The sequence below is a fragment of the Onychomys torridus genome, chromosome 9, assembly GCF_903995425.1.
Source record: "Onychomys torridus chromosome 9, mOncTor1.1, whole genome shotgun sequence".
NCBI lineage: Eukaryota > Metazoa > Chordata > Mammalia > Rodentia > Cricetidae > Onychomys > Onychomys torridus.
This window is the reverse complement of record NC_050451.1, coordinates 53868872-53893727: the sequence shown is the minus strand read 5'-3', so window position 1 is coordinate 53893727 and position 24856 is coordinate 53868872. Positions and strand designations below refer to the sequence as shown.

At 46.6% G+C, this 24856-nt stretch overlaps 1 protein-coding gene across 10 annotated transcripts in view; it reads right to left on the bottom strand.

The window, feature by feature from the left end:
* Nucleotides 1–6404: 6404 nt before the first annotated feature.
* Fbxo16 (F-box protein 16) overlaps nt 6405–24856 on the bottom strand; it is a 52042-nt gene continuing 33590 nt past the window's right edge. For 6 of the 10 annotated variants that reach the window (XM_036198688.1, XM_036198689.1, XM_036198690.1 and 3 more), the window contains 3 exons: nt 14889–15056; nt 9059–9084; nt 8215–8282 (listed from right to left, as the gene is read on the bottom strand). In XM_036198688.1, the coding sequence (XP_036054581.1) occupies nt 8273–8282; nt 9059–9084; nt 14889–15056 (204 nt within the window). In that variant the 3' untranslated portion in view covers nt 8215–8272. Of the gene's footprint in view, nt 8283–9058; nt 9085–14888; nt 15057–24856 lie in introns of all 10 variants that reach the window. The other 4 variants (XM_036198692.1, XM_036198697.1, XM_036198694.1 and 1 more) reach the window with 4 other exon arrangements.

Here is a 24856-nt window from a genome sequence, read left to right as displayed (position 1 = left end):
CAGAGATTCACATGAACATTTGGCACGTGTGAAACCTCCCTCTGTCATCCAGGCTCTGAAGGCATAGTCATGGGATGTTCATGACTTCACAGGTGTGTTCTCGCACACATGCACATTAATCTACACATAAGCAAAGAAACATGCATACATTCTCATGCAACACACACACACACACACACACACACACACACACACACACACACAAATGGGATGAAGGAGAAAGAAATGAAGGTCCCCGAAGATCCCTGATTGCTGAGTTGGAGGTCTTGACTGCTTATCCCAGAGTGGAAACGACTGGGGCGGGGGGGGGGGGGGGGGGGTGAGGAGAGGGTGAACACTGGAGCTGGACCTGGGAATCACCGAAGCCTCTCAGAGCCAACAGAGAAGGCAGAGGAGAGCCCATAGAGGAAGCAGAGGGTCCCTATGGATCAAGGGTAAATCCCCAGTGGCAGGATGGGAGAGGAATCTGGCTTAGAGCCTCTGTGATGCACAGGTGGAAACCAAGGGAGCCGATGGAGCAAGACATGGCTTCTGACTCAGCAACAGCAGATGCTGCAGGAAGATCAAATAGGATGAGAATGGAGGAGAGGCCACTGGAGGTGGCCCAAGGAGCCCCCCACCACCAGAGGAAATTATTCTCGAAAGAGGTAAGAGGAGGGCTTCCCTGCAGTGAAGTTTCCTAGTTATGGAGGAGGGTAGATGCTCACAACGGGAAGCTAACGGTCTGACTCACAAGAAAGGGGAGGAACACATAGTATTTTTCAGGGAAGATAAAGGATAGCCTGTCACTGAGTGTGGTGGCACACCTCTGAAATCCCAGAATTTGGGATGTTAGAGGCAGGATGGTCAGTTCAAGGACAGCCTCAGCATCATAGGAAGTCGGGCAGCAGCGTAGGTCACATTAGATTGTCTCATCCATGCTCATCTGCCCCCAGAATGATAGGATCTGGGATGTAAGACACATACATGAAAGAGGCCTAACAGAGAAAGCAGGCCCTGAGATGCACAAAGGAGGTGAGGTCAGGGATGGTCTTTGCTTTGTCTGCAACCGCAACCACCCCGCTTCCCCTTTCCCTACTGACTTGGAGCTGCGTGGTTGGGAGGTTTTCTGAACTTCAGCGGGGCACTGTGGGAAAAGATGAGTCTGTGTCTAAAACTGGCTTTAGGGACAGGAGAAATGGTTCAGCGGTTAAGAGCACTCACTGCTCTTCCAGGGGACCCAAATCTGATTTCCAGTACCCACAAGGCAGCGCGAAACTATCTCTAACTCCAGTTCCCGGGGATCTGACGCCCTCTTCTGACCTCGGTGGGCATTGCATGCACACGGTGGGCAGACATAAGCAGGCAAAACTCTCATACACATAAAAATAAATAAAATTTTTTTAAAATTTAAAAACTGACATTAAAAAAGGTAATTTGAATGGAATAAAAGACTTGAATCAATGAGCATTTTCCAAGGTGCTGGCATACGTAGTCAAAACTGAAAAACCTCTTTCTGGATGCTGGTGTAAAGTGTGCAAACGAGTGATGGAAGAGAGGGCAAGGAGCGCCCTCTAGTGTCCCTTCTCTGCTGGAGCCCGAAACTAAAGAAGCCGCTGAGAAATGCCAATTTCTCAACTTCCCCTGACATTCAGATGACAGCATCACCGTCAAACACCGGGTCATGGGCCTGCCCAGTAAAAAATAAATGTGGAAGCAGGGAGTGAATCTTGGATCCTGTGAAGGACTCCCATCCCAGAGGGTGGAAAGATGAGGTTCCTACAGGAATTCCTTCAATACAAGATGGACGAAGAGAAATGGTTGGAATGTCACAAACGGACGAATCAAAACTGGAAAGGACAAACATCGAGGTCGGTGTGGGAATGGAAATGTGTCTGGTTAAGATACTTGAGATGGTACCCGGCTCCAGTTTCATTGCTGGTTTTTTGTTGTTGTTTGTTTGTTTTTGTTTTTTTGTTTTGTTTTGTTTTTGCTCTTTAAGACAGTCTTACTATGTAGTCCAGAGCTGGCCTTCTTACAACAATCCCCCTGCACGTACCATAAGTAGGATATTTTAAAATATGAAAAAGAGGAGAAGGAAGAAGAAGAAATTATCTGACAATTCCATTTTTTTGTTTGTTTTATTTTTGTTGTTGTTGTTTTCTTTGAGACAGGGTCTCACTATGCATCTCTGACTGGCCTAGAACTCAGCCATGTAGCCCAGGCTGGCCTCAGACTCACAGAGATCTACCCGCCTCTGCCTCTCAAGTTCTGGGATCAAAGGTGTGCACCTCCATGCCCAGCTAATTCCATGCTTGCCAGCAGCCTTCGGCCGCTCTCTGAGGGCCCATGGGAACACTACCCTAACCTTCTCTGCCAGCATCTTCTCCACTCTCTATCCTAGGAAGACCCTCTTTCCAGCGCAACTACATGGCAGGAGAAGTGAGGACATATCCACTCAAGGAGGTGCTTGTACAGGCTGTGCGGGGCAACTTCGCGGTGGGAGAGCTGTTCTTTGGAGTCAAACCCACGACAGTCACATCCCAAGCCTGCTGATTCAGAGTCATTGCTTGCTTCTCCATCCTAAATTTCCCCTCTGTAACATGAGGGCGCCAGCCCTTCCCTCCTCCCTCCCTCCCTGCCTCCCTCCCCGTCTGCCTCCCACTAAGGGTCTTCTGGAAGCTGCACACAAGTAGGCAAGTGGCTTCCGAAGTCTTCAGCTTCCCCCTCAGGCCCCAGACGAACCTCCCCACTTACCCTGCAGTTCTCACAGGCTTCCCTTGTCCCTGGAATGTCCAACACAGTTGCACACCCAGCACGAGGCCGGTCAGAGCAACACAAGCTGCCAGGGAAGGAACTGTTTGTTTGCATTCCAGGGCAGGGTGGTGTGTGTGGGAAGGCCTTTCCAAAGGGCCCTCATTGCTTCCCCAGACTTTTCCAATCGCCCGTGCCAGGCATCGAGAGTCGCTCTCACCAAGCTCTGTATCTCTAAGTCCTGCTGTTGCTGTGTCTATCTCCTCTGGTCCCCTCCCACCACTGCAGTTCAACTCACTGTCCTCTCCGGAGACAGGCAGGGGCTCTGGGTCGGGCAGTCTTCTGCCCAGCGCCTCTCCCCGGGTCCCCAGGTACCAGAGCCCTCTACATGCAAGCCTCCCCAGGTCACTTTCCTATTTATCCCTTATCCATTCAGTACCTAGATGACGCCTTGACTTCCTAGCAGGGCTCAGTTTCCTGTTTGGACCTTTGACTAATTTTCCAGCCCTCTCCCCAACCTCACGGCAGCTCAGGCCAACTCCTGTGGGCTTCCGCCTTCACGGACTGTCCAGTCTCCAGAATGACCCATGGTGACTGAAGCGTTCCTGAAAGTGGTTTGGGGGTTTGTTTTTTTGTTTTTCATTTCCTCCTTCTCTTCCTCCTCTTTTTCTTCTCCCCCCTCTCCTCCTCTTTATCTCCTCCTTTATACCCCCCACTCCTTTCCTTCTCTCTTTCTCCTTCCCTCTGCTCCGGAGAAGCTGGCAATCATACCCAGGGCTCACACTTGCTCACACTAAGCTACATATCCCAGCCCCTTGGATGTGGGCCTTTAGTACCAAAGCCAAGACAGGCCTGGGCACACCACCATGACTGACGACCTGGTTTCGCCCTGGGTCTCTGGTTTCTTGCTTGGAAATGATCCCCCTGGCATATCCCCCCGTCACTTCTATTGATTGGCCCCTGGCTTTCTGCTTGGGCATCCCTTCTGCAGCTCCTCGTAGAGTGGTTTATTTGTCCTCTCTTTGAGCTCTGTTCAAGGCCCTCTGTTCAAGGAGCCCTGCATTGCAATGGCTGCTTTCTCAATCTCTTCAGCTTCTTGGGCTCCTTAGCCTAAGAACGAACAGGTTTATTTCTTACAATCACAACAGGTTCTGTGTTCTCAGGCTCTACCAACCACACACACACACACACACACACACAACACACACAAACACACACAATGCTAGGAAAAGTTATCACAATATTACTGACATACATGTAGCATGCAGCCATGGTTATATCTGTATTGAGCATCTGTACTGTCCTTTTAAATCACTGTACAAGGACCACAGTATAACAACTACTCACATTGTGTTAGGAATTACAGTCATTTAGAAATGATTTAATGTATGGAAGGACTGGAGACATAGCTAGCTTCCTAGTACCTGCTTGTGTATGAGATATTGGGTTTGGGTGGTGGTGGCACACGCCTTTAATCCCAGCACTCAGGAGGCAGAGCCAGGCGGATCTCTGTGAGTTAGAGGCCAGCCTGGTCTACAGAGCGAGACCCAGGAAAGGCACCAAAACTACACAGAAAAACCCTGTCTTGATAAAAACAAAAAAAGGGTTGGGGATTTAGCTCAGTGGTAGAGCGCTTGCCTAGCAAGCTCAAGGTCCTGGGTTCGATCCTCAGCTAAAAAAAAAAAAAGAGAGGGATTTGGGGTTCAATCCCCAGCACCTAAAGAGATTAATGAGTGGGAGGGGCTAGGGTTATTAAGAAGTTGGTAGAGTGCTTATCCAGTATTTACAAAGCTCTGGGTTTGATCCTCAGTGTCTCATAAACTGAGCATGGTAGTCCACCACGCCAGTAATAGCAGCATCAAGAGGTGGAGATAGAAAGATCAGTAGTTCAAGATCATCCTCAGCTACATAGTAAGTTCAAGGCCAGCCTGGGATACATGAGACTGTCTCAAATACAGGTAGATCAACAGAAATAAATGGGAGGCTATTTGGAATATGGTATATGAAAACAGTAGGTTATTTGCACATGGGACACCTCTACAAGCTCCATTTTGGTGTTTGTCCTAGAAACCAGTATGTTTGTCCAGAGCCTTGCAACCCTCCAGAGTCTGAATCCCCTTTTTAAAAACCGCAGAACAACCGTCTGGCCAACTACTTAAACAGAAGTGATACCATGAACCTCCATGATTGGAACCTCAAAGGTGACTCAGCCCACCTGGCTCACCCTCATGCTTCAGAACCCCAGGCTCTGTGAAGGGAACAAAGACTCTGCCTTCAGCCCTCACTGAGCCCCTAGTAGATGGCCCACACCAAATTGGCAGCCACGGCCCTCCGCCATCTTGGAAATAGATCCTCTATTGGGAGGGCCAAGGGCTTTGTAAGGGAGCAGAGGCAAGTCTTCCACAGAGAGCCCTGCCCAAACTTCAGGTTCATGAAGAAAATAATCAACTGCTCACCATAGCAAATAAGTCTGGAGTAGTTTGACAGATGGGAATAAACAGCTGAAAAACAACCACAGACACCATGCAGTGGCTGGTATAGATAAGCCCTTCTTCACCTTGATAATTCTTGGTCCAGGCAATTCTGGTTCACATTCCAAGAGGGAATAGTGGCAGACTCTGGCCTGACCCATTCAAACAGGCCCAGAGTGTAACTGGCTTCTGACATGATTAAAAGGTTCCCTGGGAAAAAGAGAGAGGCAGGCACAGCTGCAGACCACGCAGGGTCTCCATCTGCTCATGGCTGCTGGGGGCTGACCATGAGGACACACGATCCAGGAAGAGGACACTTTTCCTGTGGGAAAGACACAAGATCTCAATGGGGAACGATGCTTTTGTGGCACCCGAGGTGGTAAAAGGGAGGTGATTCTTTTTTCTTTGGGGGGGGTTTCAAGAGACGGGGTTTCTCTGTGTAGTTTTGGTGCCTGTCCTGGATCTCACTCTGTAGACCAGGCTGGCCTCGAACTCACAGAGATCCGCCTGGCTCTGCCTCCTGAGTGCTGGGATTAAAGGTGTGAGCTACCATTAAAGGCATGAGCCACCACCACCCTGCGAGGTAATTAGATTGGTTTGACCCTCCCCATCATTGGGACACACACCACTTCATTCTGTACCATCAGTCTGGGCCATTGTTCTAAATCGTGTGTGTGTGTGTGTGTGTGTGTGTGTGTGTGTGTGTGTGTGTGTAAAGAATTGTCTGGCATCACAATTGATGGCTGTGTTTGCCGTTCTTTTCAATTCTGCACAACATAGTTAAAATAAACAGCTTGCAGAGGAAGGGCTTATTTTGACTGCTGGCATCAGAGTTTCAGTCCCTGGCCACTTGGCTGCATTGATTCTGGGCCCATGAATGACAAGGCAGAATAGCATGGGGAAAGCCAAACAAAGCCTCTCCTTTTGTAGCAAACAGGACAGAGAGTAAGACAGGAAGGGGCCAAAGACAAGACAGACCCTTTAAGGTATGGCCTCTGGGACCTACTCCCTCCAACCGGTCCCCACCTCCTAACAGCACATTTGGTATAAACTCCTCAATGAATTAACTCACGGATGATGTCAGACCCTAACGACGCAATCACTTCCCAGTGATTGGATTTGCCACCTGAAGACCACACCTTCAACGCATGAGCCTCTTGGGGGGCTACTTCATACTCAAACTACAACAGCAAACCCTGCTTTTCCATTTTCTGTTTTACTTAGGTAACTTTGCATCACAGAACAGCAATTTCCGGAACACTGAGATGGGGACATGGGTTTTAGTGTAGAAGGTAGTGTTGCGAGGTAAGTTCACCAGAGATGATCACACGGTGGACACTAAAAAAGAAAGTCATTATTGCTGGCTGGTGGCTGCATAGGGAACTTGCCCAAATCATGCAGCCCTGAGCTTTAACAGCCCTTTCTTTGTCTTTCATGAAAAAAACCACATCCTGGTTGTCACACTTCAGTTGGCGAGAAGCAGAACTACAGAAGCCAAAAATCAAGGTCAGCACATTTGAGGACTTTCCTGGAACTATGGACTAGGTCTTTGATGGGTTAGGTCTCTGTTTCCATGGTGGCAGGCATTGGGGCCTATGCACTGGGTTCTAAGGTTGGATTGATGCCTTTAACATGGTATCAGCTGTGATAAGGTCTGGGGACCTGTTACAGTACACTCAAGTCTTTGTGACCAGGCAACTTTGTTTCATTTTCCAGTTACTCCCAAGCTCTTTTCAATTGCTTAAATGCCAATTGTAACTTCTCCAGACATGTATTCTATTGGTGGGGTGGTGGGGGGGGGGGTGGGGCTGATGTGTGTGGAGGCCAGAGGACACTTTTTAGGAGTCAGTTTTCTCCCTTCTACCGTGGGTTCCAAGGACTGAACTTAGGTCATGAGGCTTGGACAAGAAATGCTTTCAACCTGCTGAGATCTCACGGGTCCCAGACCTGTATTCTGTTCCTCCATGATACTGGCTATTTTCCATTGACCTACCCAGACTTACTGCTCAGCCTTGCCAGCTCTCTTCTCTTGCCTCAGGAGGCTGGCAGCTAAGGGCTGAACCACAAGGATCTTTGCCTCCACTTCCAGATGGGGTTTGCCGGGAGTGTGGAAGGGTGTTAAGAGAGAAGAGTTGGCTATCGGCCGCCTCCCTCCCTGCATTCCTCTGCCACCTCGAACACTCCGTGTCTGCCAGCCTCTCTTCCAAGGCCACAGCAGAAGCTGGATTCCAAGACTTCCACTCTCCCTTCTCCCTTGGTCTCTTTCACTGCTGCCCCTCAATAGCATCCTATCTCCTAATCCTGACCACAGCATGGGTTACTGGTTGAACCACGCCCCCTACAGATCCACATGCTGAACTCCCAACTCCCAGTGTCTAGAATGAGCCTGCGTTTGGAGACAGAGATGAATGGGGTTAAGTGAGCCATTGGAATGGTCCAACAGGACCTAGAAGAAGAGGGTCACGTAAAGACAGGGAGAGGATGGCCAGTGGAGAGAGGAGACCTTGGCGTTACCTGCTGACATATCATCTCAGACTTCCGGTGTTCAGACTGTGAGCAAACACATTTCTGTTGTCGAAACCTCTCGGTCTGTGCTACACCCCAACATTCTAAGCATCTCCTTTACCAACGACTCAAGGAGGCTTGGGGGTGTCATTTCCTTCTGGGACCCTGACTTGCCCAGTATTACCCATGAGGCCATCTGACATCCCCTCATCAAACCCAACCTATCTATTGGCACTTGCTACTATTTTGCCACTCATTCTTTCTTCTTGAGATACAGTAGACCCACAGGACCATTCACAACAAGACACTTAAACCAAAGGAGTTTAATGGAGGGACAAGTTAGAATCCTCCTCTCATCTGTGAAGAATACCTTGTCATTCCTAGAAAAGTCCTTTTCCATCCTTAAGTCAGCTTCAACTCTGGCGCCTCAGAGGGGGATGACTGAAGCCTGGGGTGTTTCGGAAAGTGCTCCACGAGAATCATAGCTGCTGCTTCAGGATCTGAGGGTCCCGCTGGCAGATGAAGAGGCCAGGCGAGACGAACTGGAACTTTTGGATGGGAACTCAGGGACATCTAGGGAAGAGAAAGAACCATCAGAGGGAAGGCTGTTAAAGCGGCAAAGGAGCCATACAATTAAACTTCTTGTAATGATATGATGCGACGTAATGCAGTCACGAGGTAGATGAAGATTTCTAAAATTTCCTACATCACTCCCATGCAGATTTCACTATATAACTAGTAAGTTTGCACCCTCAAAATAGCTTTCACACACACACACACACACACACACACACACACACACACACACACAGGCACTGAGTTCATTCTTCAAGAGCCACCCACCTTGGTTTTTTGAGACAGGGTCTCTCAGTAGGCTGGGGCTCATCAGTTAAGCTAGGCTGGCTAGCCAGTGAGCCCCAGGGATCCACCTGTCTTGACCTCCTAAGTGCTGAGATTTTAAGTACACACTACTTACTATACCTTGCTTTTTACCTGGGTGCTGGGGGTCAAATTCAGGTCCTCATGATTGTAAGACAAACACTTTATAGACTAAGCTATCTCCCCAGTCCCTACCACATTTTATTCGATCCTCAAGAAAATCGTGAGATAGAAAGGGAAGGAGGAAGAGGGGTATTCCCAATCTCCATTTTACCAGCAAATGAAAGGAGGAACAGGCATGATAGCTACAACCCACAGCCACACAGTTCAGTGTCACAGCTGGCTCCAGAGGCTTCTGCAGCTTAGGCCAGGGAACACCAGCACGGCCCCCTGCTTTTCATTCTCCTCATCTGCATGCACACTTGGGAACAAGGCAAATGGCCCAGGTTGACATCCCAACCCACACTCACAGTGACAACAGATCTCTCCTTGACATCTGGTGGTGTGCAGGAAATGAAAGCGGGAGGAACAGAGAATAAGAAGATAAGACAATCTCAGCTTGAGGCCATACAGAGTGAAGTGCTTTATAAAGTCGGCCTTCGAAGGCAGGCACTCGGGAGGCAGAAGCAGGTATGTTTCTGTGGATTTGTTTGTTTGTCTGTTTTGTTTTTTGAGACAGGGTTTCTCTGTGTAGCTTTGCGCCTTTCCTGGAACTCGCTTTGGAGACCAGGCTGGCCTCGAACTCCCGAGTGCTGGGATTAAAGGTGTGCGCCACCACCGCCGGGCTTGTTTCTGTGGATTTGAAGCCAGACTGGTCGACATAGTGAGACCCATTCTCAAATAATAAATTAAATTTAAAAAGTTTGCCCTGAAGCCAAACATGATAGGATACATCTATAATCCTGGCTGTCTGAATTTAGAGGAAGTTCAAGGCCAGCCTGAGCTATACTAGACTACCTGACTCAAAACAAACAAACAAATAAACAAACAAAAGGTAAATAGTGTGCCTTTCCCTTGGCTCCAACTGCTAAATGATGAAAGATGAGTCCCGTGGTGGCAGCCCCGCCCACCCCCCAATCTTGGCAGGTCACTGTGGAATCACTAATCCATCTTACACCCTGAAAGATATGTGCAGGCTTCCTCTGAATGTTGGGAAACCTCACTCTTTATTTTCATTGACTCAGAAGCCAGTGATTGGTGTTACTTGCTGTCCCCCTCCAGCTAACTTGCCCCTTTACTGTCCCTCAAGGATGAATCATGTAGCATGGTCTTGCTCCACACCTCTGACCTGCCTGAATTCCTTACAGCTAACTCATCCTTCAAGGTCCACCTTCTCCTAGAAGCTTGAATGTCTTTTTTTTTTTTTTTTTTGAGACAAGGTCTCATGTATAACCCAGGTTGGCCACTTTGAACTCTTGATCCTTCTGCCTCTGCCTCCTGAGTGCTAGGATTATAGGCGTGCATGACTACAGCTGGAGATGCAAATGGATTATATACGTGTTCACACACATGTACATGTGGAGGCCAAAAGTTGACATCGGCTAGTTTCCTCAATTGTTCTCCACCTTGATGTCTGAGGCATGGTCTCTTATTGGCCTGGAGCTTGCTGATTCAGCTAGATTGGCTGGCCAGGAAGCACTGCCCACGTCTGTCTCCCTAGAGCTGGGGTTATGGGTATGATGGATGTCTTAGTTAGGGTTCCTATTGTCACAACCATGACAACTATTATAAAGAGAAAAACATTTAAATGGGAGATTTACAGTTTCAGAGGTTTAGTCTATTATCATCATGGTGTGACATGGTGGCATGCAGGCAGACATGGTGCTGGAGAAGTAGCTCAGTGTCCTATATCTTGATTTGCAGGCAACAGGAAGTGAACTGAGACACTGGATGTGGCTTGAGCATATTTGAGACCTCAAAGCCCACCTCCACAGTGACACACTTCCTCCAATAAGGCCATACCCACTCTAACAAAGCCACACCTCCTAATAGTGTCACTACCTTTGGGGGCCATTTTTTTTTTCAAACCACCACACTGGGATTGCAGACACAGGCCGGCCACCATTGTCAACTTGTATGTGGGCACTGGCTGGGTATCAAACTCAGGTCCCCATGCTTGCACAGAGAACATTCTACTGACTGAGCCATCTCCTCAGCCCTGTCATTGTGTTTTGGGACTAACATTTCTCTGTATAGACCAAGCTGGCCTTGAATTTATAGCAATCCTCCTGTTTCTGCCTCTCAAATGCTGGGATTACAAGTGTGCATGAGCCTGCCTATCTTTTGTTTGTTAGTTTGTTTTTTGTTTTTTTAAGACATGGTTTCTGTATGTAGTTTTGGTGCCTGTCCTGGATCTCACTCTGTAGAACAGGCTGGCCTCGAACTCACAGAAATCCTTCTGGCTCTGCCTCCCGAGTGCTGGGATTAAAGGTGTGCGCCACCACCACCCAGCAAGCCTGCCTATCTTGAATGCTTTCACCTTCTGGTGTTCCTCCATCAGTGGGTTCCTAGAACATTACTGAGTACTCTATCTTCTCCTTGACTGCTTGCTCTTGCACATCAGTATTTATCTCTTTGAGTCTTGGTCTCCCTGCCTGCAAAGCTGGGGTCCTGCACTTCATGGGTCCCCCAGGGGCTACCTACAGAGGTGCAAAACATATTGGATGGTGGTTTTTTTTCCCCCCAGAAAAGTAGCAAGTAGCTAAGTTCAAAGGGTCAAAAGGCCAATGTTAAGAGTGGGAGCAGGGGGATGAGAGCATATAACCTTCTCCCGTCTGACATTTTCAGTATTGTCTTAAGATTCCTATAGAGGCCAGTCTGCTCATGATTCACGATCCTTAGTTCAAAGCCTACCTGGCTACATAAAGAGTTTTAGGTCAGCCTGGGCAACTTAACTAAATCTTGTCTCAAAATCAGAGACAAGAGAGTTGGGGGCACAGCTCAATGGTAGAACACTTGCCTAGCACATGGGAGGCCTTGGGTTCAATCTTTAACCCCACAGAGAGAAAACCAGCCAACCAATGATAGAGCCATTGTTTCCAGCTGTTTGCAGATCCACCCAAGGCAAGGGAACAAACTCCAGTGTTCCTTTGTGCCCTGTCGGGAACAGTAAAGACAAAGTTCTGCCTGCTGGATGAGGCCGAGGCCGGCTCTCTCCATAACAAGAATGGGCTCGCCCCAGTCACAGGAACACTTGCAGTTTAATCCTATTATCGAGCCCTGCTTATCTGTCACTGAATTTGAGGAACCCTTTGCTCCTGAGCCCGGGGCAGCCACAGGCCTGGGCAGGCTCTTCGCCACTCTCTTTCTTTATGGTGGCAGGTCCCCGGAGCTCCCCTGCCTTGTTCCTCCAGTAGCTGTCACCACTGTCCAGACTTCTCTTTCCTGCGGAGAGCAGTTCTGGGAAGCTGCTTTCTTATGTCTATTCTCCTTCTTGTCCCAGAAAACATACAGACATCCTCCAGTTTGAGATCGGTTATTTTGTCTGCTTTGGTTTTGGGGTGTGCGTATATAGGCACACACCGGGTGTGCATGCTTTGTGTGCACACGTGTGTGCATGCAGGTGTGTGGATGCACATGTGGAAGCCAGAGGACAACCTCCAGGGTCATTTTGCAGGTGCCACACATCTTGGTTTTTTGAGACAAGGTATCTCAGTGGCCTAGAACTTGCCTAGTGAGAGAGGCCGGGAAGCCCCAGCAGCCTGCTTGTGTTCACCCTCCCAGCTCTGGGATTACAAGAGTCCACCACCATGATCAGCTTCCCCAACAAACATACCTTACATAGGTGTTGAGAATCAAACTCAGGTCCTTGCATCTGCAAGGCAAGCATTTTACAAATGGCACCATCTCCCCAGACCCAGTTTAAAACTTTAATGTCTGCTTTTTGCTGTGTGTGTGTGTGTGTGTGTGCGTGTGTGTGTGTGTGTGTGTGTGTGTGTGTGTCTTAGAGACAGAGTCATATACACGGTAGCCCAGGCTAGCATGGAACTTAGTAATATAGTGCAGGCTAGTCCTAAACTCATAGCAATCCTCCTGCCTCAGCTTCTCAGGGGATTACAGGCATGAGCCATAGATTTAAGAGAAAAACAGGGAAGATAAATAGAAGAATCAAAACCTTAGAGTGCTGGATCTTGGTTTGCAACATCTGACTGTGGTTGAAATAACTAGAAATGTCCCTCATCCCAACCCCAGGACTCCTCAATCCTTTCCCTTCCTACTGATCTTGACTACCTCCCCCCGAGACCCCTGAAGTGTCTACCTTCTCAAACATAAACTTAGCAACAAGGACAATTTTAGGAAGGTGACAGAAGTCCTGATTTCACGTGGTTCATCTGACCCCTGAGTACCTTAGGTCAAATCTGCTTGAACTAACCCTCCCTCCTCCATGGAGCTTCTTTCTTAACAGGCGTCTCCAACTGGGCCTCTGAGGTTTCTTTAAAAATAGAACTTATTTATTGTTTGCATAGGCTACATTTCTGCATAATTTAACACTCAAAAGATGAGAGAGGGCTCAATGAGATCCCTCCATCCATTCCCCTCTCTTCCCTCTTACAAGGCCAACCAAGGTTATCTGTTGCTTTATAGCCTCCTACAGATACTGTGTGCATTGTATCACAATGTCCACAATAAATACAGGTACAAATGCACACATAAAATACAAGCATTGCCCACGGGAACACAAGTGCACATACCGCCGCACACATGTCAGCACAAAACCACAAGGTTAAGTTATTGTTCCTCTCTCTTTAAAAAATATTTTTGCTTACCCTTCGATAATCTCATAATTCATATAATTTATTTTGATCATAGTTACCCTATTGCCCTCTCTAACCCCTTCCTCCTTCCTCTGAACCCTTTCTTCTCCTCCTCTTGTGGCTTTTCAATTTTTATTATTATAACTCTCTAATGAGTTTAATGAGTGTTTACTGAACATGGGTAACTCACCAGTGGCCACACCACTGAAGAAAAATGACTCCTGTTCCCCCACCCCACCCCAGCAGCCATCAATGCCAACAGCTCCTTAGCTAAACCTGCGACTTCACCAGCCCATCCCCCACTCACAATGCAACCATGAATGGCCCTACTTATGCAGCTAACCGCAGCTGCTGGAAGTCCAGGCTTTCAACACGGAATCACTGGAACTGGCCTGCTTCCTGGGCAGCTGGTGCCTACATCATCATGGCTGGATCTGCTTCTCCATCTGCTCTTCCCCCTGAGTCTGGCTCTTCCGTTCAGGCCTCCTCTGAATGGTTCACTGGGAGACCCACAGGTTCCTCACGCCTACCATGTCTGCTGAGTTTCCAGCCTCAGTGAATGAACAATGACCTACCCCAGATACCTAGTTATTTCTTCCCCAGTTGGGAGCTTTCCCCTCTAGCCTATGAACCACCCGAGGGCAGGAACTGTGTCTCTATCCTAGTGGTGTCTCTAGTGCCTCGTCCAATCCCTGCAAAACACTTGTTGAATCGACGAGACTCCTCCTAGTGTCTCCTCTTACTGCCCAGCAATGGCCGCAGCAGGGAGACTCTGAAATAAACACAGAAAATGCTGGTGCTAGGCTAGATGCTGGGAAAGTGGGTGAGAGGACCCAGAGACTGCTGAAGCGGAGAGACCCAAGAAATAACAGTGCCCCCGAAAAGCGACAAGCAGGAGACATTTTTTATCCTGTAGCTATTTTTAAAAATTTTTTTTCATGTATGTGCAGCCACTTGGAAATGATCAGCCATCCGAACACCACCATCAGAGAAGCCCATGGACCCATGAGGAGATTGACAGCGCTTAGTGAGTATGGAGAATGAGGAAATACAGCGCTAAGCATAGTATGTAAGGTGTATTCTTCCAGAAGCTCTTCCAGAAAACTAACGGCCAATCGACATTCATTTGTTCACTTAATCTTCCCAGCACTCTGTAATGTTTGTGTGTGGGGGGGGGTGGGTGGGGAGTATAGAGAGTGGCGGAGCCAAGCACAGGCCTGCACCTGCAGTCCTGACTGCTCCAGAAGCTGAAGCAGGAAAATCATCAGAGTTCATTGGTTCGAGGCCAGTAATGAGATTCCGTGTCAGAGGGACAGCGGGGAGATGGCCGATCTTCACTTTGTAGACATCACCACCCCCTTCAATGTTTGGGAATGATATTCCTTGCATATTGTACTATGACTCCTAGTTCAGGGTGATAGGTAATTCTGTGTCTAAATGTGGATTATTATTATTATTTGAAAGTTATGAAAGCAGAAGGTTTTGTGTGCGTCACGTAAACCAGGATGATCATCAGCGGTGACCATCCGTGGAGATGAAAACTCACGGAGGGAGGAGTCCTCACTGAGGAGGTGCTCCTTCTGGGGCAGGATCCGTGAGGGGTGATGGTTCGGCTGCCCTCCCTGCTCTTCTGGAAGGAAGACCCCTGCCCTGTCTCAGCTCTGGGCAGGCCCCTGCTTTGATCAGCACCATGAGAGGGCATCCTCTTCCTGCCCTGTGTCGGGGAAACAGGACGTATTAGGGAGAAACTATCAGCACCTCCTGAACATGCCTCAAGCACAGCTTTGTCTGGTTGTCTTGAGGCAAAACCATCAGCTGCAGAGGGAGATGAGGCAACTTAGCCAGGGTTTTGAAATTTTAACTCAAGACTCCAAGTCTATGCCACTGGGCCATCCAAGTAGGTGAAATAAAGCAGACATGTTGCAAAACATGCATGGGCCATACAACCCAGACAGGGTGCCGACTCCTTCAAAAGAGTCATATCTAGGCACACTGACTTCCAGATTTTCAGTGAAGCCTCATATTACCAAATGCTGCACACACACACACACACACACACACACACACACAGAGACACATATACACAGACACACACACACATACAGACACATATACACAGACAAACACACAGAGACACATAGGTGGTATACACATATAGACAAGATATACACACAGACACATACAGATACACACAGACAAGCTAGACACACACACAGACACATACACACAGACACACATATATGCACATACTTACTGACACACACACAGACAGACACACACATACACACACAAATACATAGGTATACATGCACAAATACATAATATACACATCCATATACAAATACACATTCACATCCACATGTGTAATACATGTGCATACACATAAATACACATATACAAACATAAATTCTCAAAATTCATAGTACACACAATACACACATACACAAATCCACATATATGCATACATACAAACATACATACACACACATATATAAATACAAACATATACACATTCATTAACACAATACATATACATACATACACATGTATGAATGCTTCATGAATGCTAGGCAAGCACATGAGTGACTGAGCCACAGCCGCCCACTTCACAAGGCAAAGCAAAGAGGAAAGGAAACTGGGGTATAGCCAGAACATACATACATACATAGATATACATACATGCACACATACACACAAATATACATATTCACACACATTCACACATATATATGAACACATGCATACACATACATATACACACACACAAAAACGCATATACAAACACATATCCATGGATGCACATATACACATGCACATACCTGTGTACACAAATACATACATACATACACAAACTACATAAACACAGATGCACACACACATGCATTCTTGTCTCTATCTATATTCATATATAAACACTGTGGTAGCAGTGATTCAAACCTGTCATCATAGATACGCCTATAATCATAACATATAATTCACAAGCAAAGTTCTTTTCTGGTGGATCCTAAGTGGATGCTACTTTGTTTTGGTTTAAATAGCCATTTGGCATCTGTCTAAATGTTTGGTGACAGAGAAGCAGGAAGCCCCTTGAGTGGAAGATGCCAAGGCCATTCATCATATGTAGTATGACAAAGCTGAAACAGGATGGGACGTGCAGTGAGCTCTCTTAGCAGCAAAGGAGAAATGCAGGCTCTAGATGGGGTTCCCAGGCTTGTACTTTTATTTATTTTTTTATTTTTTGGTTTCTTTGAGACAGGGTTTCTCTGTGTAGTTTTGGTGCCTGTCCTGGCTCTCACTCTGTAGCCCAGGCTGGCCTCGAACTCACAGAGATCCACCTGCCTCTGCCTCCCGAGTGCTGGGATTAAAGGCATGTGCCACCACTGCCTGGCCCAGGCTTGTTCTTTTAGGCATCAACCAGCGGTGGTGAATTCAGTGTACTTCAGCTTGGAAGGGCAGAGTGAAGCATGTGACCCGCCAAGAAGCCAGTGCAGGGAAGGTACATAGACACATAATATAGATACAGACATATCCAAACACACAGTGGGGCAAAGGCCATACGGACACAGAAAACATATGGCTTGCACTTCACTTTTACTTTGTTTTGAGACAGGGCTTCTAGCCCAGGCTGGCCTTGAACTCATGTAGTCAAGGTTGATGCTCAACTTCTGATTCTCCCCTCTCCATCCCCTGACTGTTGGGATTACAGATGTGGCCCCCAAGCTCAGCTTAGGTGGCACTGGGGATTGAACCCACGGCCTCATGGATGCAAGGCAAGCACATCACATGACTGAGCACAGCCCCGCCCACTTCAGAAGGCAGAGCAAAGAGGAAAGGAAACTGGGGCAAGATGGGGATAGCCTGAACATTCACGACACTGCTTGGAGTCCCTGGCCACCACCCTCTGGCTGCAAGGCTGGTCTCTCCTCCAGTTCCTCCTCTGTCTGCTCCTCAGTAGCTGTCTCTCACACCTGCTTTGTGGTCCCAGGTGTGATTCCATATTTAACCGCTGCTGTTAGTTCAGGCATCATCATCTGAAACGCTTGGGAGCAAAGGATTTGGGTTTGCAATATTTGCATAAGGGTGATGAGATACCTTAGGGATGGGCTCTGACTCCACAAAGGGAATTTATTGATGTTTTGTATACACTTTATACATGTATCCCGAAGGTGATTTTATGGGACGTTTCCCATGCACTTTAATTTTTTTACTGTGACCTGCGCTGGGAGGTCAGGTATAGAAGTCTCTCTGGTGTCACTCAGAAAGTGTGATGTTTAGTTTAGTTGTCAGCTTGACACAATCTGAAATCTCCTGGAAAAAGGGTCTCAGTGAGAGACTGTCCAGATCAGGTTGGCCCACGGACATGTCTATGGGGGTCTGTTTTTATTGCCTTCATTGATGTGGAAAGACCTAGCCTGAAAAAACAAAAAACAAAACAAAATGAAACAAAAAAACGACAGTGGGTGGCATTGCTTTTGGGTTCTGGCCCATGTAAGTGTAGAGAGGTGCTGAGCACCACCGAGCATGCACGCTTCCATTCTCTCTGACTGTGGATGTGACTAGCTGCTTCTAATTTCTGCCTTGGCTTTACTGCAATGATGGACTGTAACTGTTCCTCCCTTAAGCTGCTTAATGTCAGGATACAGAAAACAGAAACAAAATGGAGACACAGAGCATTTCAGATTTGGGCTTTTCAGATTAGGGATGTGACGTGCATATTACCATGACTGGCAACTACTGGCCGGTGCCCACTTTGAGCTAAGAACTATGCTAAATGTCTCACCTCCTCCCAGCCCTGTATCAGTCCTGTTAACTGTCTCCATTTTTCCAGATGAGGAAATAGTCCCCAGAGAGCTTAAGTACCCTGGGTTAAATTTCCAAGCTACTAAAATAGTGATACCGGGCATTGAGCCTAGACCATGTGAGTCCTTCTCTGTTCTTAGACAGCAAAGTAAACACAAAAGATGGCCTGTAATGGAGGAGGAGCTGCTGCTACTGTAGGTGCTTGTGTTAGTTGGTCAACTGGACAAAATCTAGAGTCACCTGGGACCTGGGTCTCTGAGTCTATCTGTGAGGAATTGTCTTAATTAATGTGGGAAGATGAATCTTGACTCTGGGTGGGGCCATTCCAAGCAGGGAATGCTGGACTGTATAGAATGGAGAGGGTAAGCAGAGTGCTAGCATGCTCTCATTCATTTATTGTTTTCTGCTCTTGATGGTGGATACAATGTAACCAGCTGTTTCAAGTTCCCGGGGGCCTTGATTTCCCCCACAAGGATGAACTATAACCCAGAACTGCTACCTAAATAAACCTTTCCCCCCATAAGTTGCTTTGGTCAGACTACTTTATCACAACATCAGAAAAAAAACAAAGACAGGCTGGGCGTGGTGGCGCACACGCCTTTAATCCCAGCACTTGGGAGGCAGAGGCAGGCAGATCTCTGTGAGTTCGAGGCCAGCCTGGGCTACAGAGCAAGTTCCAGGACAGGCTCTAAAGCTACACAGAAAAACCCTGTCTTGAAAAACCAAAAAACCAAAGACAGAAATCAGTATCATATGTTTTGCTGCTGTGTAAACCTGATCCTGTGGCTCTTAGGCCTTTGGAACCGTTTTGTGGGAGGAATATGGAAGACTTTGAAACACTGGGCTAAAAAACCACTGAATGCTGTGAGCTCTGCCATGATGTACCTGTAACCTGGAATAGGGAGCCAAATAAATCCATTCTTCCTTAAATTGCCTTTGTGAGAGTATTTTACCACAACAACAGTGAAAGAAACTAACACGGTCCTTGACTTATACCTTATATTTATGTGCCAACAACAACCCAGCAAGATAAACCATGATTCCCATTTTGCAGATGGAGAAGATGAGGCTTAGAGAAACTAAGTACCTCACCCACAGTCACACCATTTAGGAAAAGAACCCAATGCCATGTCCATGTATAGGCACATTCTTTCTGCTTCTTTCCAAATGAACTCCCCAGGTGTTTCCTTGGTGGAGAAAGGATTTAAAAATCTCTCCTGTGGAAATGGTAGCTTTGTAAATCCAAACCAAATAGACATCATTAAAACAAAAACAAAAAACAGGGAGAGTTTGCCGGAATTTGAAAATAGTTATTGAAGACTGTCAGCAAGGAAACCACTTTGAATTCTCTTTTATAACGTCTTCATTCTTAGTGAATCATATTTTCCCAAGTTCAAAGAAAAAGATGAGAGCGTAAATGAGAATTATTGGCTTAAAATTTGGATTCACAAATGGAATGGCTTACCTTTGGTATTCTATCTAATTGTCACTTAAATCCCAGTTGTGGCCTCCAGGAAAGGAAAAAGAGAAGCCTGGAGACACTCAGTAGAAACCTGGTGGACCCTAACAGAGTCAGGATTCAGCCCGGAATGTTGCATGTACACACCCATATGCATTTGCAGGAGGTGGCTGGATAACCGCCGGTGTGGTTCCTCAGGTGTCATCTACCCTGTTTTTTTGAGACAGGGTCTCTCACTGGCCGAGGATTCAGCAATTTGGCCATGCTGGCTAGCCAGCGAGCATCAAGTATCTACTCATCTTTGCCTACCCAGCACTGAGGTTGCAAACACACACCACCACTCCTGGCTCTTCCCACCTGTCTCTGCCCCATGGGTTCTAGGGATTGAACTGTGGTCCACATTTCAAGGTAAGTGCCCAAGAATTATCTCCCTACCCTCTATGCTAGAATATTCTTTAACAATGTTGTCATGCAAATGCCCGCTTTAGACACAGGAAGACGTAAACCCCAAGAGATTGACCGTTAAGAGTTGAAACTGTAGCCGGGTGGTGGTGGCACAGGCCTGTAAACCCAGCACTCGGGAGGCAGAGGCAGGTGGATCTCTATGAATTCGAGGCCAGCCTGGGATACAAAGTGAGTTCCAGGACAGCCTCTGAAGCTACAGAGAAACCCTGTCTCGAAAAACAAAACAAAACAAAAAAGTTGAAACTGGACCCTGGGTTGTTCCATTCTTTCTTTCACACCATCCCAGAATCGCTTTAGAGTACATTATTTTTTCTTTTTTTTTTTTTTCTCCCTCTTGATTCAGCAAGGCAAAAAGAAAATGCTCAAAGAAACATTAAAAAAAAAAAAAAAGTCAGGATACTAAGAGTAAAGTGATCTTGAAAAGAGGTGAGGAAGGTAATTGCCTTCTGGAGGCTGGAATTAGCATCGGGTCTTATCTAAGGCAATTAGAGAGTATAAGCAGGTAATTAAAGGCTCAACAGCTTTCTGAAATCGCAGCCCAGACAGGACCTGAAAAGCAAGGACTAACTTCCAAGGAAAAGTCCAACAGAGACAAAGGTGTGTGTGTTTTATACTCGACCCTGGTGGGAAGGAAAGATCAAAACTAGGTGTCAGCTGGGGGTTTGTGGGAGTTTGTGGAGGCGCAGCTAGAGAGATGGCTCAGTGGTTAGGAGCACTGGCTGCTCTTCAGAGAACCCAGGTTCGAGTCCCACATAGTTAACAACCACCTGTAACTCCAGTTCCAGACGCTCTGAGGCCATCTTCTGGCCCCTGTAGATACTACACAATGTGGAGTGCAGGCATACACACAGGCAAAACATACAAATATTAAAATAAATAAAATCTCAAAAAAATTTTTTAAAAGATGTCATCTGTTCTTCTCTGAGTTCAGGTCCAGGAAATCTGACACCCACATCCTGGATTTTTTTTTTGGTCGTCTCAAGAGGCTTTTGTTTTCTTGGACTTCGAGACTTGCAAGATCTTATTTGTATGTATGAAATGAACAGAGTTTACCACAGAGGTAGAAGGAGGTTTACATCCCATAGCAGCAAACATACTTACTTGAAATGGGATAAGGGGTCACTCATGTCCTGATGACCTCCATGACCTATCTCAACTCCCCTTTCTTTCTCCTTTCACCTCCCACTCTCTGCCTCCATCCTTCCTTGCCTTCCCCTCCCCTCCTTTCCCCGCCTCTCCCCTGCCCAGACAGAAGTAACAAAGGAGATTCTTCCCCTGATCTCAAGAACTGTAGGTTTAGGCTGCCTCTCCTCTGCATCCAGGCGTCTGCTAACACTGTGCCCCTGGTACGCTGTTCCTCTCTACAAACTCACCAAAGCCTCCCTGCAAGGAGCCAGCTCCCTCCTTCTCTCTATGGATTTTGGAGGTCATCCATCTGTTAAGATGTGGGGGAAAAAAAGGTGTGTGTGTGTGTGTGTGTGTGTGTGTGTGTGTGTGTGTTGATACCAGACTGGGAAATCTTTGAAGTTTAAATCAGATGAGAGCATTATGGCATTTGTGCTTTTCAACCTGATCTGTTTGATATGGAATATTGTCACTACTAATAGTAATGGGGATTTCTTGATATGTCTGAAAGTTTTCTAAGAAGTATTGGAAATTTCAAAGCATCCCCAACCAGATCTAAACTTGATTGCCATCTCCTAACAAATGTTCACACCAAAAAGTGGTTAGGGAATCAGCTACGTCTCAGGCAGCCCCTGAGATCTCCCTACACGTGAGGACACAAGAAAAAGCAAACTTCCAAACTCACACCGGTTAAGCAGGAATTGGGCAAGCTCACAGCACTGCCTGTGCAAATTAGAAGAAGCTGATGCCCTGGGGACGCTTCTCTTCAGACAGAGCCCCATCTCAGCTTGCTCTCAGGAGTGACAGGCAGAGGAGAAGCTAGTCTCCCTGGCAGGCCTACGCAATATTCCTTGTATTCTTTCGCCATATTCCTTGTATTCTTTCGCCATATTCCTTGTATTCTTTCGTACTTACATGCTTCCTTCTTCCCCAAACCTCTCCATTCCACACTTCACCTTCTCCAACTACCACATACCGCTCTCTCACAGGAGAGGAACAACACGTCTTCAATTATCATAGTCTCAGATAGTCCTCTGGTTAGGTGAAGGAGGCATGCCACTGTCAGTCGTTAGTTAGCACAGGTTCCCCCCTCCACAACACCCACCCGTTTCTCCCCCACCCCCCATAAACCTGTTGAAAGGATCCTGGAACTTCCTCTCAAAGTCCCTCATTGGAGTCATCTGGGGAGTGGTCACGCGTGTCACGGTGTTGCCCCTCCATAGGAGGGGGAATATCTTCACGCCTCTCCCTCCCCTCTCTAGGCTCCCCCAGCATCTTTTCATTGTCACAAGAGTCCTACATTACCAGCATGGCTTTTTCCTTCGGGGGCCTGTGACCCGGAGTGCAAACTGTCACTCTGTGGAGAGGGGTCCTGAACTGCTACCTAACCGCCAGGCTGGTGACAGGCCAGCGTATCCAAAGGCATGAGTCAAAGACCACAGCATAGTTCTGGTCGAGGGTTAATTATACTCCATGTTCTTTATCAAAACTACCAAATGTACGTAGTAATTATAATTAGTATACTTACAAAACCAAAACAAGTAGATGTAATAATCATGTGTTTAGCAATAGCTAATTGTTCTCTATCATTAATTCATCTGGATTTCCCTCTTAGCCCTAATTAGCACAACTTCTTCATGGTTTATTATTTATGTATTTACCTATGCTTTTGAGGCAGTGTCTTACTTTGGTCTAGCTCTGGCTGGCCTGGAACTTGTACTGATCCTTCTCATGCCTCAACCTCCCCAGTGCTGGGATTACAGGGTGTATCACTGTGCCTAAACACTTTTTTGTTTGTTTGGTTTTTGGTTTTTCGAGATAGGGTTTCTCTGTGTAGCTTTGGTGCCTGTCCTGGATCTCTCTCTGTAGAGATCTGCCTGGCTCTGCCTCCCGAGTGCTGGGATTAAAGGCGTGCGCTGCCGCCACCACCACCAGGCACCTAACCACTTTCTAATGTCTTCATTTTGTTTGTTTGGGTTGGGTTTCTTGTTTGTTTGTTTTGGCACAGGGTCTCACACAGCTCAGGCTGGACTTGAACTTGCTATGTAGCTAAGGATAACCTTGAAGTTCTGATCCTCTGGCCTCCACCTCTCCAGTACTGGGATTATAGGTGTGAGCCAGCATGACCAGGTTGTGCAGTGCTCAGGATTGAACCCAGGACTTCATGCCTGCTGGATAAGCACTCCACCAGCTGAGTTACATCTCCGTCCTTCCACTTTTGAATTTTTTTAAATTTAGTATGTTTATTTTATGTGCATTGGTGTTTCACCTGCATGTATGTCTGTGTGAGGGTGCCAGATCCTCTGGAACTGGAGTTACAGACAGTTGTGAGCTGCCATGTTGGTGCTGGGAATTGAACCCAGGCCCTCTGGAATAGCAACCAGAGCTCTTAACCACTGAGCCATTTCTCCAGCCCCCACTTTTGAATTCTAATGAATACTTTAAGAAATCTCTGCTAGTGTTTGATAGATAGTTAACGTCAAAAGCCACAGAGTTTTGTGCTTTTTTTAAACAGGGGAAACATTCAATTGCATTGATAATTTCTAAGTATACATTGCCACCAACCCTTATCTTCAGATTCATATTTTCTCCCCTCTCTCTTCTTCTCCCTATCTCTGTCACTCTGGTATTTTGAGTCCGGTCTCAGATCCACAGCTGTCCTCCTGCCTCAGCTTCCTGAATGTTGGAATTCAGGAGTGGGCCACTACATCTGGCTCAGATTCTGTTTGGCTGCTTTCCTCCTCTTCCTCCTCCTCCTCCTCCTCCTCCTCCTCTTCCTCCTCCTCACTTAGTGAGATGGAAACTAGGCAGAATGCCTCATAATGGCCTGTGCAATAAGGTGGAGAATGTTATCTGTCTATCTATCTATCTATCTATCTATCTATCTATCTATCTATCTATCTATCTATCTATCTATGTATGGATCTATCTAGCATCTCTCTATCATCTCTCAATATCTACCTATCTATTTCTCTTTAGAGATTTAAATTTCTTATCAAACAGGACCTTAACTTGTTTAGTTAGTGTTATCCCAAGGTATTTTATATTATTTGTGGCTATTGTAAAGGGTGATGTTTCTCTGATTTCTTTCTCAGCCCTTTTATCATTTGTGTATAGAAGGGCTACTGATTTTTTTTTTTTTTTTTTTTTTTGAGTTGATCTTGTATCCTGCCACTTTACTGAAGGAGTATATCAGTTGTAGGAGTTCCCTGGTAGAATTTTTGGGGTCACTTATGTATACTATCATATCATCTACAAATAGTGAAAGTTTGACTTCTTCCTTTCCAATTTGTATCCCTTTGATCTCCGTTTGTTGTCTTATTGTTCTAGTTAGAACTTCAAGTACTATATTGAATAAATATGGGGAAAGTGGGCAGCCTTGTCTTGTTCCTGATTTTAGTGGAATTGGTTTGAGTTTCTCTCTGTTTAATTTGATGGTGGCTGTTGGCGTGCTGTTAATCACCTTTATATGTTTAGGAATGTTCCTTGTATTCCTGATCTCTCTAAGATCTTTATCATGAAGGGGTGTTGGATTTTGTCAAAGGCTTTTTCAGCATCCAGTGAGAGATCCATGTGGTTTTTTTTCTTTCAGTTTGTTTATATGGTGTATTACATTGACAGATTTTCATATGTTGAACCATCCTTGCATCTCTGGGATGAAACTT